Source organism: Saccopteryx leptura, chromosome 10 (genome assembly GCF_036850995.1).
Source record: "Saccopteryx leptura isolate mSacLep1 chromosome 10, mSacLep1_pri_phased_curated, whole genome shotgun sequence".
NCBI lineage: Eukaryota > Metazoa > Chordata > Mammalia > Chiroptera > Emballonuridae > Saccopteryx > Saccopteryx leptura.
Window position 1 is genome coordinate 7,047,195 of NC_089512.1, and position 13,669 is coordinate 7,060,863.

Sequence of the window (13,669 nt, forward strand, 5' to 3'; positions counted from 1 at the left end):
TGTTATGCCTGCCCCTCTTGTGCTGTGGGGTGTCTCTGTTTAATGTCTTTGATTTGGAGATGGCCACACCTGTCTCCTGAAGCTCTTCCCATCACCACCTAGTTTTTAATTTTTTATTTTTTTATTTTTTTATTTTTTACAGAGACAGAGAGTAAGTCAGAGAGAGGGATAGACAGGGACAGACAGACAGGAATGGAGAGAGATGAGAAGCATCAATCATCAGTTTTTCATTGCATGTTGCAACACCTTAGTTGTTCATTGATTGCTCTCTCATATGTGCCTTGACCGCAGGCCTTCAGTGGACTGAGTAGCCCCTTGCTGGAGCCAGCGACCTTGGGCTCAAACTGGTGAGCTTTTGCTCAAACCAGATGAGCCCGCGCTCAAGCTGGCGACCTCAGGGTCTCGAACCTGGGTCCTCTGCATCCCAGTCCGACGCTCTATCCACTGTGCCACTGCTTGGTCAGGCACCACCCAGTTTTTGAGAGGGTCCTGAAACCTCAGCCTTTGCCGGGATGCCCCTGGGAACACATTTGTGTTCCAGGGAAATGCCAGTGGTTCCCATGGCTCAGGATTATTTTTACAGTCTGTGCTTCTGAATAACTTGCCCTTTGAAACAGCTTCTATTTTAAAATGGAATGTTTTGATTCCTTGATGTTAGTGGCGGTAGATTCTTTTACTACTCTGGGTCTTCAATAGATGTGAAGTCAAAGAGGGAAGCCCCTGGAGGCATATTTGTGAAGGGAGCAGAGCACATGGTGAGTAACTCCCTCCTGGCTGGCGCTTCCTTTTTATTATGCACTTTGAAATGCCACCTGTTCTGAAATATCTCCTCTCTCCCTGATAGAGTTAAAGATGGGGGAGAGACTGGGGTCCTCCCTTCTCTCACAGACAGCCTTAAGTAGAAGCCAGGCAGTGTTTGTTAAAATAACCAGCCAGTGATAACAGCCTCTCCCAGACAGAAAACTGAGTATAATTAGGTCAAATGTGAAGGACAGGGCAGGTTGTTGCAACAGTAGCCTATTAGAGGCCATAGTAGCACCATTTCTGCTGTGAAGTCATACCGTCTCTACCCACAGTTCTTTTCCTACAGTTCTTTTGAGGCTGGAACCTTCTATGTCCTTTCTAACCTCTTCAAGGGTTCCTTGTCCCAGTAGAGCCTGAGCTCTATGTCGATCAGCCTATCAGGCAGGCGTCCCTGATTCAACTTCCCCACGCAGTGGGATCCTCCTGCTTATCAGCTGGGCTGGCAGCCTCTTCAAGACTACTCTTTTTTTTTTTTTTTTTGTATTTTTCCAAAACTGGAAATGGGGAGGCAGTCAGACAGACTCCCGCATGTGCCCGACCAGGATCCACCTGGCAATGCCCACCAGGGGGCGATGCTCTGCCCATCTGGGGCGGCGCTCTGCCGCAACCAGAGCCATTATACCGCCTGAGGCAGAGGCCATAGAGCCATCCCCAGCACCCGGGCCAACTTTGCTCCAATGGAGCCTTGGCTGCGGGAGGGGAAGAGAGAGACAGAGAGGAAGGAGAGGGGGAGGGGTGGAGAAGCAGATGGGAGCCTCTCCTGTGTGCCCTGGCCGGGAATCGAATCCGGGACTCCTGCACTCCAGGCCGACGCTCTACCACTGAGCCAACTGGTCAGGGCCTTCAAGGCTACTCTTGAGGCGTTTATGAAGATGCTACTGATAAGTGCCGACACTAACTGCCACCGGAGGAAAAACACAACTGATACACAAATTAGTTGCTAGAATCACACAGGCCATTTATTACTCACAAATCCTTTTGGCATGCCTGGGTACAGCTTAAGGGAGCCCTGTCGGCGTGTTCCTCTCAGCTATCTTTGGTCAGAGCTCAGAGCGGTATGGAGACAGTCCACATGTTCACTTTGGAGTCTGGACGACTACTGCAGCAGGGGGCTCCTCAGCTTTAGTACCTTTTCTGACCAACGCCTTCTAACAGGTGTCAATCTATGGGATTATCACCTCAAACCACCTCTTTGGGAGTTCCTCGCAGGGAACCCCTTTTATGTTAATCTACTGAAATGTTACATCAAACCATTTTTTAAGATGTTCTTATTTACGTTAACTTACAAAGTTATGACATCAAGCCACTTCTTATCTATGTATAACTTCACACACACACTATATTAATTCCTATTCAGACAGCATAACTTTAATTTCCTTATTTAATTTTAATATGTCTTAATTACTTTTATATATCTTCCATTTTTCTGTTTTTTATATTTCTATATATTTAATTACTATAACATTATATTACTACAACACTTGTCATCTCTTCATCCTCATGTAAATCCATGTTTAATGGGTAGGGATTTTTACCCTCAGTTTCAGATGTGGAAATCAAGGCTCCAACAGGGTAAAATGACCTGCCAAGATCGTTGGCAGGCTGATAACAGAGTGGGGATAGGAGAGTGGTATCTGAATATCCACAGGCCTGAAGAAAGGCTTGTAATGCTATCAAAGGCTGTCTGTACTGCAGGGTCAAAGCCCAGGCAACGGGCCTGTGAGCCAAGCCAGGGATGACACAGAGTTCCAGTGGGTACTGGCCAAGTCCCTGGGCCAGGTGCTCCCAAAGGCTCCTTGTTCTGCTTTCTCTGCTCTGGTCAGAATGCAGGCCTATGACTCTAGCCAGGCTCTCCCTTGCTTCCCAGGCTCTGTCCTTGTCCTGAGGTGTCTTAGAGGCAGACTAGGTCTGCTGCAGAGATTGATACTTACTTTCTTGGGATACAGTGTCCAGGGGAGGCAGGTGGCACACAGGTACAGTAATAGATGACCCAGGAATTGACTACTCCCAGGAGTAGGATGTTTGTTTTTAAAAAAGACTAGACTTCCTGAACCTAAAGCAGTGGCCTAAGGGGGAGGCATTATGGATGCTGAAGAGGGCAGCGAAAACAGCCCACTTCCTCAATCCCTTCTGCCCCCTAGAGGCTCATGAACACTTCTAAGACAAAATAGAAACTGAGGATGGTAAATACTAAGTGAGCTTGGGAGGACTGGACCAGGGGGGTTGGCACGCAGAGGTGGTCAGGTGAGCAACAGGACCCAGGAGATGAGTGCAGGACTAGAGTGGCTTAGAGAAGTGGCCCTTTTGGGCCAAGAAGAAGGAGGAATTCCTGCTGGGGTTGAGCATCTCCCACCCCCCACAGTAGGCAGAGGGCATTGGAGGGCAGAAGGTGTGTACATTAAGGGGTCTGGGCCAGGAGAGTACCTGAAATGTACTGTTTCATTAGAAATAGCAGTTGGTACCTTACCCATGCTCACTTCCACCAGATCCACTGCCGTGGGGTTAAACATGTGCCCCACTTGTGTTTACTGTATCCAGAGTTGTAAACGTCTCAGAATTGGTCCCGTTGTGTCCACGGCAGCCTGTGGTTGGTGAGTGGCAGTTCTTCCAAGATGTTGAGTGCCTGCTGAGTAGTCAGTAGGTTTGGAGTTGAGCTCCCGTCAGTGCTCTCGGCCTCCTCTTCTCTACGGTGGGCCCATATTTCTCTTGTTTTTGGGGACTCTACTCTTGGCCTTTTTCACCCACCCTCATTTGCAGCTGTTTCCTAGTTCCTGGCTGCCTGTGGTTTTTGGTTGCCATGCTAACCCCCCTGGTGCCGCAGGACAAGCTTGAATAAAGGCAGTCCTAGAGGGTAAGGGTAGAAGGTGTGGAGCTCAGGCCCCTGGTGTTCTCTTTTATTCCAGGGTCCTCTTTGGCCAGCTTACCTGGGCTTCATTCAGGAAGCCCTTTGGTCTACACTTCCTACTGAAGGGTTTTTCCAGAAGGGGAAGATGCTAAGGGAGAGGGGAGAGGAGCCAAGTTGGGCCTGGAGGCTGGCTGTCTGCTCCTACTCTGAGGCTAGTCTATGGACACAGGTAATGAGCCTCATTCTCTCCGGGTCTGAGGATGCCTTTGAATGCCATGTTTGCTGGCTGGCTGGCTGGCCAGGCTGTGGGGCATCCAGGAACAAGCCAGACTACCTTGGCACAGGCTGATGGGAGTGTTGCTTAGAGCAACTGGCAGAACCTACCCACACCCAGCTCATCAGTCCTGGAGTAGCCTCCCTCAACCCTATTCTGTAATTGAGGTCAGAGTCCTAATTGTACATGTGCCTATCCCCCTTTAAAACATATAAACCCTGACAAATGAGCCAACCAGGGAGTGAAGTTGTGATTTTACTTTTCCAAAGGGTTGGTTGTAGGATTGTTTGAGTGGGGGCAGATCCTCAGGTGTGGCAGTGCAGGGGGAGTCACACCCAGGTTTCCCGGCTATGGGCTGACTACTGGAAAACTTGAAAAGGTTGGTTTACCCAATAGCAGAGAAGAGTTGAGGAACCCTGCCTCTCCAGTCCCTCACTGCCTGTCTTTAATGAAGTCTACATATTCTGATATCAGAAGCACAGCTTTGAAGCAAAAAGCAAAGCATCCTAATTCTGAGACTTTGAGCAACAAGTTGGATACTAACCTTCCCCTCACAAAATTTATGGTCCAAGACTCCTTCCGGGGGTCAAGGAACTTGACGAGGGAGACACTACTATTTGGAATCACAGGCCTGCCTAACCTAGAGCTTGGGTGGCTTCTGCACCAGCTGGACTAAGCTTCTGGGTGTGTGCCAAACAAATATGAGAGATCCTAGTGAGGATTTTAATTAATGCTGGGTAATTACCAGGTGGAGCTTAACCATCCCAAATCAAATGTCTTTCAGGTTCCCACGCTTATAGCTAGTTGCTTTCTGGTGGCTCCCAGCAAAGAGGAGGACTCTGCCCCATGTCCACTGGGATTTTGGCCAGTACCTAGACTGTGGTGGCATGGACATCCCAGGAAGGTCTTTTCCTTTTCCTATTGACTTCCAATCTGGTGTGCGTGGAAGGGGGTAACTTGGGAAATAGACTGGCTCTCCAGTTTGCCTATGTCCATTCCTCAGGGGAAAGGATAAACACTGCCTTGTGGTCTGCTCAACCATTCAGCAGTGCTGGCCCAGGGCCCGAGTGGAGTGTGGGGAGAGACGGGACATGCAGCCCTAGTCCTGGGTAGCCTGGTGGGAGTGCTCCAGAGGAAGAGCGGGCACTGAGGTCATTCCTGCAATGGCCTTATTCCCTGTTCTCAAGGTACATGTTTGGCCTTCCAGGCTTCTTTGTCTGCCTGTGGCTCCCAAATTACTATAACGTTGAAACTCCTACTGTGTATAAGGCCTTCCCTGTTTGACATCTCATAGACCTTACAGCCTTCTGAGGTTCATGTGGTCATTCCACCCTGCCGCCGGGGTGAACCTGACTCTGCCAGGCCTTTGCTCTCACTGTCCGCTATGCCCTGATGACCTTCCTCCGAGAGCTCCTAGTCGGATCCTGTCCAGGCCTCTGAGTCAATTTGAAGTCACCCCCTAAGGTGGGTCCTCTCTCCACCACAGCCAGAACCACACTAAAGCGGTAATGTGCCCCCTGGGTTGTGGTCCCTGGCGCCTGGTAAATGCTGGCAAACAGGAGGCTCTTAGCGTGTGTTTAAAGAATAAATGAAAGGTCTTTATGACCTAGGTAAGAGACACTAACGACTCTCTTGCGGGTAGACCACTCCTTCTGGCGCCTCTAACCGAGACTGGCCAGGGCGGGTGGCCCAGCGGCGCACGCGCACTGAGGGCCGGCGTTTGGCGGGGACGCGCACGCCCGCGGCCGCGTGCGTCACAACCCGGGCTTCTGTCCCGACCGTCCCGCCTCTCCCGCCTATCCCGCCGGCCCGCTGGTCGGTCCCCGCGGCGGCGGCGGCGGCGGCGGCACCAGGCCGGCCGTACTAGCTGCGTAGGGTCGCGCGGCCCGGAAAGGCGTAGCCGGCCGGAGGGCGGCGCGGCGCGAGGAAGGCCGACCGCGACCGCGCGTGAGGAGAGCCAGCGGACGGCGGTCGCGCGGAGGCACCGGCGGCCGGGACCCGCCTGTCCTCACTGCCGCCGCCGGCATGAGCCACATCCAGATCCCGCCAGGGCTCACGGAGCTGCTGCAGGGCTACACCGTGGAGGTGCTGCGGCAGCAGCCGCCGGACCTGGTCGACTTCGCCGTGGACTACTTCACCCGCCTGCGCGAGGCCCGCGCCCAGGACCACAGCCCGCCCGCCGCCCCTCCTTCCGGCCCCCGGGACCTGGGGCTCGGCCTCGGCCTGGTCGCGGACGCCGACGCCGACAGCGAGTCCGAGGAGGACGACGACTTGGACGGTAGGCGGCGGGCTCGGCCGGGGTTCGCGGTGGGGGGACCGAGGGAGCCGGGCCGGCGGTTCTGGAGGGCTGGAGGGGGCTGCGCGTGCCTGGCCGACACCCCCGGGTCGGGATCGTGGCGCCCCAGAGCGGAGTGAGTCGGGGCGCCTCTGCCGAATCCGGCCCCGCGGTCCCCGAGCCCCGGAGCGGAGTGAGTCGGGGCGCCCCAGCCGCCGGAGGGGCCCGCGTGCGCCTCTGCCGAATCCGGCCCCGCGGTCCCCGAGCCCCGGAGCGGAGTGAGTCGGGGCGCCCCCGCCGCCGGAGGGGCCCGCGTGCGCCTCTGCCGAATCCGGCCCCGCGGTCCCCGAGCCCCGGAGCGGAGTGAGTCGGGGCGCCCCCGCCGCCGGAGGGGCCCGCGTGCGCCTCTGCCGGATTCCGCCCCGTGGTCCCCGAGCTCCGGAGCGCACAGAGTGAGTTGTCAGATCGGCCTCCCAGACGACGTGCGCGCTTTCCGTCCGCGTGGTGGCGCGGGACCCGCGGCCTCCGGGCCGCACGAGCCCTCGCCTCTGCCGGTCTGAGACCCTTCGCCCGCCTCCGCTCCGGAGATGGGCACCCGCACGCCCCCTGACTCGTGCTTAATAACCAGGACGGTACCTGAGTTTGGAAAGAATTTATTTTGTGAAAAGTTAATGGGAAAAACTTTAAGTATAGTCAAAAGTAGAGAGAAAAGATGAGTCTCTAAATGCCATCATCCACTTTCAACAGTTTCAATATCTGTCAACAAAAATTTCATCTATACCTTTTTTATTTTCCCCCTTTGCTGAAGTATTTTTAAAGCAGATCCCAGTTAGGTCATGTCACAGCTACATACTTGAATATTTATTTCTTAAAATATGGACCCTGGGAATACATGCATAGTTTTTAATCTGGCTAAAACGATTGGACTAAGTTTGGTGAGGGCAAACAATAACTGCTTTGTTTAACACATGAAAAGAAGACAAATAACACTTTGTACATCAGATGTAAGTAAAGAAGTTCATCAGAAAGCAATTCCATCTACCTCGGTTGCTTCAACATAGGCTTTGTCAATTTAACACTAGAATTGTCCTACTTTTTTTTTTTTTTTTTTTTTTTTTTTTTACAGGGACAGAGAGTCAGAGGGATAGATAGGGACAGACAGACAGGAACGGAGAGAGATGAGAAGCATCAATCATCAGTTTTTTGTTGCGACACCTTAGTTGTTCATTGATTGCTTCTCATATGTGTCTTGACCATGGGCCTTCAGCAGACAGAGTAAGTAACCCCTTGCTCGAGCCAGCAACCTTGGGTCCAAGCTAGTGAGCTTTTGCTCAAACCAGATGAGCCCGCGCTGAAGCTGGCGACCTCGGGGTCTCGAACCTGGGTCCTCCCAGTCCGACGCTCTATTCATTGCACCACTGCCTGGTCAGGCTGTCCTACTTTTGAACAGCCAAAATTTAACAAAATAATTAAAACATTTGGGAGACAAAGATAGAGACATAGTGTTATTAGATTATATTGGGGGGGGAAAGCCCACAAAAATCCCTGTTTCTGAGTTGGATCCATGTTAAATCATGGTGGCAAGGAGTTAATTATTGGCCGTTGCTGTTGTAAGCTTCAGTGTCCTGGAAAATGTCCCTAAGTTTATTCATGCTAAGAGCAGAAATTGCTTTTCTGTGTTTTCCTTAACTTATTGTACTTAAATTATGGGTTTTCACGTTAACCCTAGAAATCAGGAATTGTTATTTCCCAAATCTCTGCTACAGATTTGCTTTGTGGTCTAAGACAACTTGTCAACGCTGGTTTCAGAGTTATTTATTTTTAAAATGGGATGGCGGCAACAACCTCTCAGGGATAAATATGTTTTGTTTTGTTTTTTTTTGGATAAATATGTTTTTGAAAGCTTTATTTCAGGGGTGACTCCTACATTGATTTCACTGTCATATCTATAAATCACAGAGTTGTTACCTGCTTTCCAACTTATTTTTCTGGTCTCTCTTTTTTTTAACATTTTGAAATTATGACTTTTTAAATTTTTCCATTGATTTGAGAGAGAGAGAGAGAGGGAAAGGAGAGAGAGCAGCATCAACTCGATCCACTTAGTTGTGCACTCAATGGTTGCTTCTCATCAATGGCCTGACCTTGGTGTGCTGGAAGTACCTCTATCCACTGAGCCACCCACACAGGGCTTCTTTCTTTTTAAAAAATTTTAGATTGACCAGGCAGTGGTGCAGTAGATAGAGCATCAGACTGGGACGTGGAGAACCCAGGTTCGAAACCCCGAGGTCGCCAGCTTGAGTGCAGGTTCATCTGGTTTGAACAAGGCTAACCAGTTTGAGCCCAAGGTTGCTGGCTTAAGCAAGGGGTCACTCAGTCTGCTGTAGCCCCCTCAAGGTACATATGAGAAAGCAATCACCCTGGCTGGTTGGCTCAGCGGTAGAGCGTCGGCCTGGCGTGCAGGAGTCCCGGGTTCGATTCCCGGCCAGGGCACACAGGAGAAGCGCCCATCTGCTTCTCCACCCCTCCCCTTCTCCTTCCTCTCTGTCTCTCTCTTCCCCTCCTGCAGCTGAGGCTCCACTGGAGCAAAGATGGCCCGGGCGCTGAGGATGGCTCTGTGGCCTCTGCCTCAGGCACTAGAATGGCTCTGGATGCGACAGAGCGACGCCCCAGAGGGGCAGAGCATCGCCCCCTGGTGGGCATGCTGGGTAGATCCCGGTCGGGCACATGCGGGAGTCTGTCTGACTGCCTCCCGGTTTCCAGCTTTGGAAAAATGAAAAAAATAAATAAATAAAGAGAAAGCAATCAATGAACAACTAAGGTGCTGCATGAAGAATTGATGCTTCTCTTCTCTCTCCCTGTCTGTCTATCCCTGTCTCTCTCATAAAAAAATGAAAAAAATTTTTTTTTAAGATTTATTTATTCATTTTTAGAGAGAAGAGGGAGGGAGGAGCAAGAAGCATCAATTCTCATATATACCTTGACCAGGCAAGCCCAGGGTTTTGAACCAGCGACCTCAGTGTTCCAGGTTGACACTCTATCCACTGCACCACCACAAGTTAAGCTCTTTTATTTAGTTAGTTAAGGTGAAGGAAAATTATCTCTCTGAAATCTGTTACAGATTTTTCTGACTTATCTCTCTGTTGGCCATTTTGAATGCCACGGATATATGAAAGAGAAGCAAATGCATTTTTCTTTCTTTTTTAAATTTACTGATTAATTCCAGAGAGAGAAAAAGAAGCATTCATTTGTTGTTCCACTTGGTTGTGCGTTCATTGCTTGCTTCCCCTAAAAGCCCTGACCAGGGATTGAACCTGCAACCTTTGTGTTTCGGGAGGATGCTATAACCGACTGAGCTAACATGCCAGGGCCAAACGCATTTTTAAAAGGTTTAGACCTTTGGGGGGAGTTATTTTAAAAATATATCAACTATTTCATATTAAAATCTTTTATCTAGAAATGAAGGAAAAGGCGGCTTATGGGATCTTCTTTCAAGTCTCAAAACTTTAGTGTCTGATAAGAGATGATAAGCTATTTCTGGATTTTATTGGAATTTTTCATTTGTTGCTCTTAGAAACTTCTTAGTTACTTTCTTGAAAAAATAAAAGCAATTAAGAGATCATTATGTTGAAAAATATCAGAAGCAATTATAGTAATGTAATAATATAATACTAACTTTTGTATTGTGGTTTCTGGAGATAGCCAGATATTTATTTATTTATTTAAAAAAAATTTTTTTTTTTTTTAATTTATTTTACAGAGACAGAGAGTGAGTCAGAGAGAGGGATAGACAGGGACAGACAGACAGGAACGGAGAGAGATGAGAAGCATCAATTGTTAGTTTTTCGTTGCGCGTTGCAACACCTTAGTTGTTCATTGATTGCTTTCTCATATGTGCCTTGACCATGGGCCTTCAGCAGACCGAGTAACCCCTTCTGGAGCCAGCGACCTTGGATTCAAGCTGGTGGGCTTTCACTCAAACCAGATGAACCCGTGCTCAAGTTGGCGACCTGAGGGTCTTGAACCTGGGTCCTCTGCATCCCAGTCTGACGCTCTATCCACTGCGCCACCGCCTGGTCAGGCAAATAGCCAGATATTTAAAGTCAATAGTTAAGTGATTTAGTTATCTTGGATTGGTTTTTTTGTTTTTTTTTTGTTTTTTTTTTAGCACGCACGAGAGAGACAGACAGACTGACATACAAGAAGGGGGAGAGATGAGAAGCATCAACTCATAGTTGTGGCACCTTAGTTGCTCATTGATGGCTTTCTCATATGTGCCTTGACTGGGAGGCTCCAGCTGAGCCAGTGACCTTGGGCTCAAGCCAGCGACTGTGGGGTCATGTCTATGATCCCACGCTGAAGCTGGCGACCTTGGAGTTTTGAACCTTGGTCCTCAGCATCCCAGGCTGATGCTGTATCCACCGTGTTACTACCTGTCAAGTGGGGTTATTTTTTGTTTGTTTGATTTTAATTTTATTGAGGTGACACTGGTTAACATAATTATACATTTCAGATGCTCAAATCTACAGTACATCTCTTTACACCTTATTGTGTGTTCATCCCCCAAGTCAAGTCTTTGTCACCATTATCACCCCTATGCCCTCCTCCACCCTCCCGCAAAGGTGGGCTCCCTTTTATGGTGGCCCTTCCTAAGGAAATATGATTATTAAAAACAAATTAGAGGACACTTATTCACAACACGAAATATTCATTCTAGCATTATTACAAAAACTGAGCTTTGCTAATGCGTTTTTAGTAACCTACAGGCAGCTTTTGAAATGTTCTCATTCGAAGGACCAAATGCAGTTGGGGCTGTCATCACGTACGTGGGCAAGGACAGGTTGGGCATATGTGCCTGTTCTAGAGACTGTGTGAGGAGCTTGTTTTCATTGTCTTCAGCACAGAATAACCTTGGTTTATAGCTCTGTCGAAGGATGAGAGACTATTTCAGGGTCAAATGTCTACTCAGTAATAATGGATTAAAACTTCAAATAAAAGCAACTTGAAGGAAACTGATAAGGGGAATATTTTGCTCAGTAAGAGTTTTGTTATAATTTTATTTATTTATTTATTTATATTTATTTAATTTTTAAATTTTATTTTAGAGAGTGAGAGAGAGACAGAAACATCAATCCATTCCTGTATGTGCCCTGACTGAGATTGAACCAGCAATCTCTGTGCTGTGGGATGATACTCTAACCAAAGGAGTTATCTGGCCAGGGCATTTTTTGTTATACTTTTAGATTATGTGGCTCCAGGAATGAAAATAGGTATTGGCACAACTACATTTTGCCTCTAAAATCATGTCATCTGCCAGGACTGTTTTCATATATTTTCTTTCTTTCTTTTTTTTTTTTTAACATTTATTTATTGATTTTAGTGAGAGAGGAAATGAGAAAGAGAGAGAGAGAGAGAGACAGGAACATTGATCTGTTACTGTGTTTGCCCTCACAAGGGATTGAACAGGCAACCTCTGAACCTCTGTGCTTTGGGACGACCCTCTCACCAACTGAGCTATCCGGCCAGAGCGGGATGATTTCTTGTCACAAAAGGACATCGCATCTGTTTGGTGATGCTCCAGTGTTTTTTTTCTAGGGATCACTAGATAATTCTTAGAATATGGTTGATACCAAATTTTAAAAATGTTGTTAGTCTGGTAGATGAGTAATATCTAAGATGCTAATAGATAAGAATGGAATATAGTGCCGTAAAGTGAGTGGGCATCAGTGGTCTTGGGTTTTTTGTTTTTTCTTTTTTTCTTTATGTTTCTCTTTATTTTTGTAATTTGGCTAGGGAGTTTTAACAGTTTGTTTTTGTTGCATAATAAAGAATGTGTCTGGCCTCTGTCCCAGATTCCTGGAACAGAGCTTCTAAAACTCTTAGAATTTCCCAAGTGTAGGAGTGTTTTTGTTATTCATAAGGGCCTTGGATCACACCTGACCTTATGTTAATGAGATGATTCAGGATGGGGTCTGGTCACCAGAAATACCAGCCATGTAGGGGGATTGGAGCTTTGAGCCAGTCTGACATCTGGGGAAAGGACTGGGGCTGGAGTTTGAGTTTAATCATGTGGCCCATGAGTCAATCAAGCATGCCGGTGGAGTGCAACCCCAGTAAAAACTCTGAACACCAAGTCTTGGTGGAGTTTGAGCTTCCTAGTTGGTGAACACATTTTTTTTTTTTTCCTGAAGCTGGAAACGGGAAGGCAGTCAGACAGACTCCTGCATGCGCCAGACCGGGATCCACCCGGCATGCCCACCAGGGGGCGATGCTCTGCCCATCTGGGGCGTTGCTCTGTTGCGACCAGAGCCATTCTAGCACCTGAGGCAGAGGCCACGGAGCCATCCTCAGCGCCGGGGCCATCTTTGCTCCAATGGAGCCTCGGCTGCAGGAGGGGAAGAGAGAGACAGAGAGGAAGGAGAGGGGGAGGGGTGGAGAAGCAGATGGGCGTTTCTCCTGTGTGCCCTGGCCGGTAATCAAACCCGGGACTCCTGCACGCCAGGCCGACGCTCTACCACTGAGCCAACCGGCCAGGGCCTTGGTGAACACATTTATGTGCACCCTGATTCCATGAGAGGAGGGCATGTTTAGGACCCTTACAGACCTCATCCTGTGTGTTTCTTCATGTGATTAGTACTGATTTGTATCCTTTATAAAACTGTAATTTTATAAAGTACAGTGCTTTCCAGAGTTCTGTGAGTTGTTCTAGCAAATCAAACTTGAAGAGTTGTGGGAACCTCTGAATTTGTAGCCAGTTGATCAGAAATGTGAGTGGTCTTGGGACCTCCAAGGTGGAGCTGGCATTTGAAATAAGGTCAGTCTTGTTGGGACCATGTCTTTTAACTGTCTGATGCTACTCTGGGTAGTTAGCAGTAGAATTGTATGGAAGTACATCAGTTGGTGTCCGAATAGTTTTATGTACCTATTCTCTTTTTTATTCCTTTATATCGGAAAAATTTAAATATAGCAAATAATAATAATAATGTTAAATCGACTCCCATGAAGGCATTGCCCAGTCTAACAATCATCCACCTTTGCATTGCCTTTAGAAAAATTCTTAAACAAAAAGATAAGCAGCACAGAACGGGATTCAATAAAAAGCCAGTGTCATTGCATTTCTGATGCCCAGGCTCAGTGCTGCTTTCTCTACCAGACAGGCTGCTTCCAGTTGATCCCCCAACAGTCCTTCATGCCCAGCAAGGTGCCCATTCAGGGCTCCCTGCTGTCCAATCAGGATCTAAACCTAACTAAGCTCAGAGATGACTCTGAAGAGAACCAGCTATTTATTTATTTATTTATTTATTTATTTATTTATTTATTTTACAGAGACAGAGAGTGAGTCAGAGAGAGGGATAGACAGGGACAGACAGGAACGGAGAGAGATGAGAAGCATCAATCATTAGTTTTTCATTGCATGTTGCAACACCTTAGTTGTTAATTGATTGCTTTCTCATAAATGCCTTGACCGCGGGCC

General features: G+C 48.2%; 1 protein-coding gene across 2 annotated transcripts in view; it reads left to right on the forward strand.

Annotated features, from left to right (window-relative positions):
- The first annotated feature begins 5,667 nt into the window (after positions 1-5,667).
- PRKAR2A (protein kinase cAMP-dependent type II regulatory subunit alpha) overlaps positions 5,668-13,669 on the forward strand; it is a 67,362-nt gene continuing 59,360 nt past the window's right edge. The window contains exon 1 of one of the 2 annotated variants that reach the window (XM_066351802.1): positions 5,668-6,201. In XM_066351802.1, coding sequence (XP_066207899.1) covers positions 5,949-6,201 — 253 coding nt within the window. In that variant the 5' untranslated portion in view covers positions 5,668-5,948. The remainder of the gene's footprint in view (positions 6,202-13,669) is intronic. The other variant, XM_066351801.1, reaches the window with a different exon arrangement.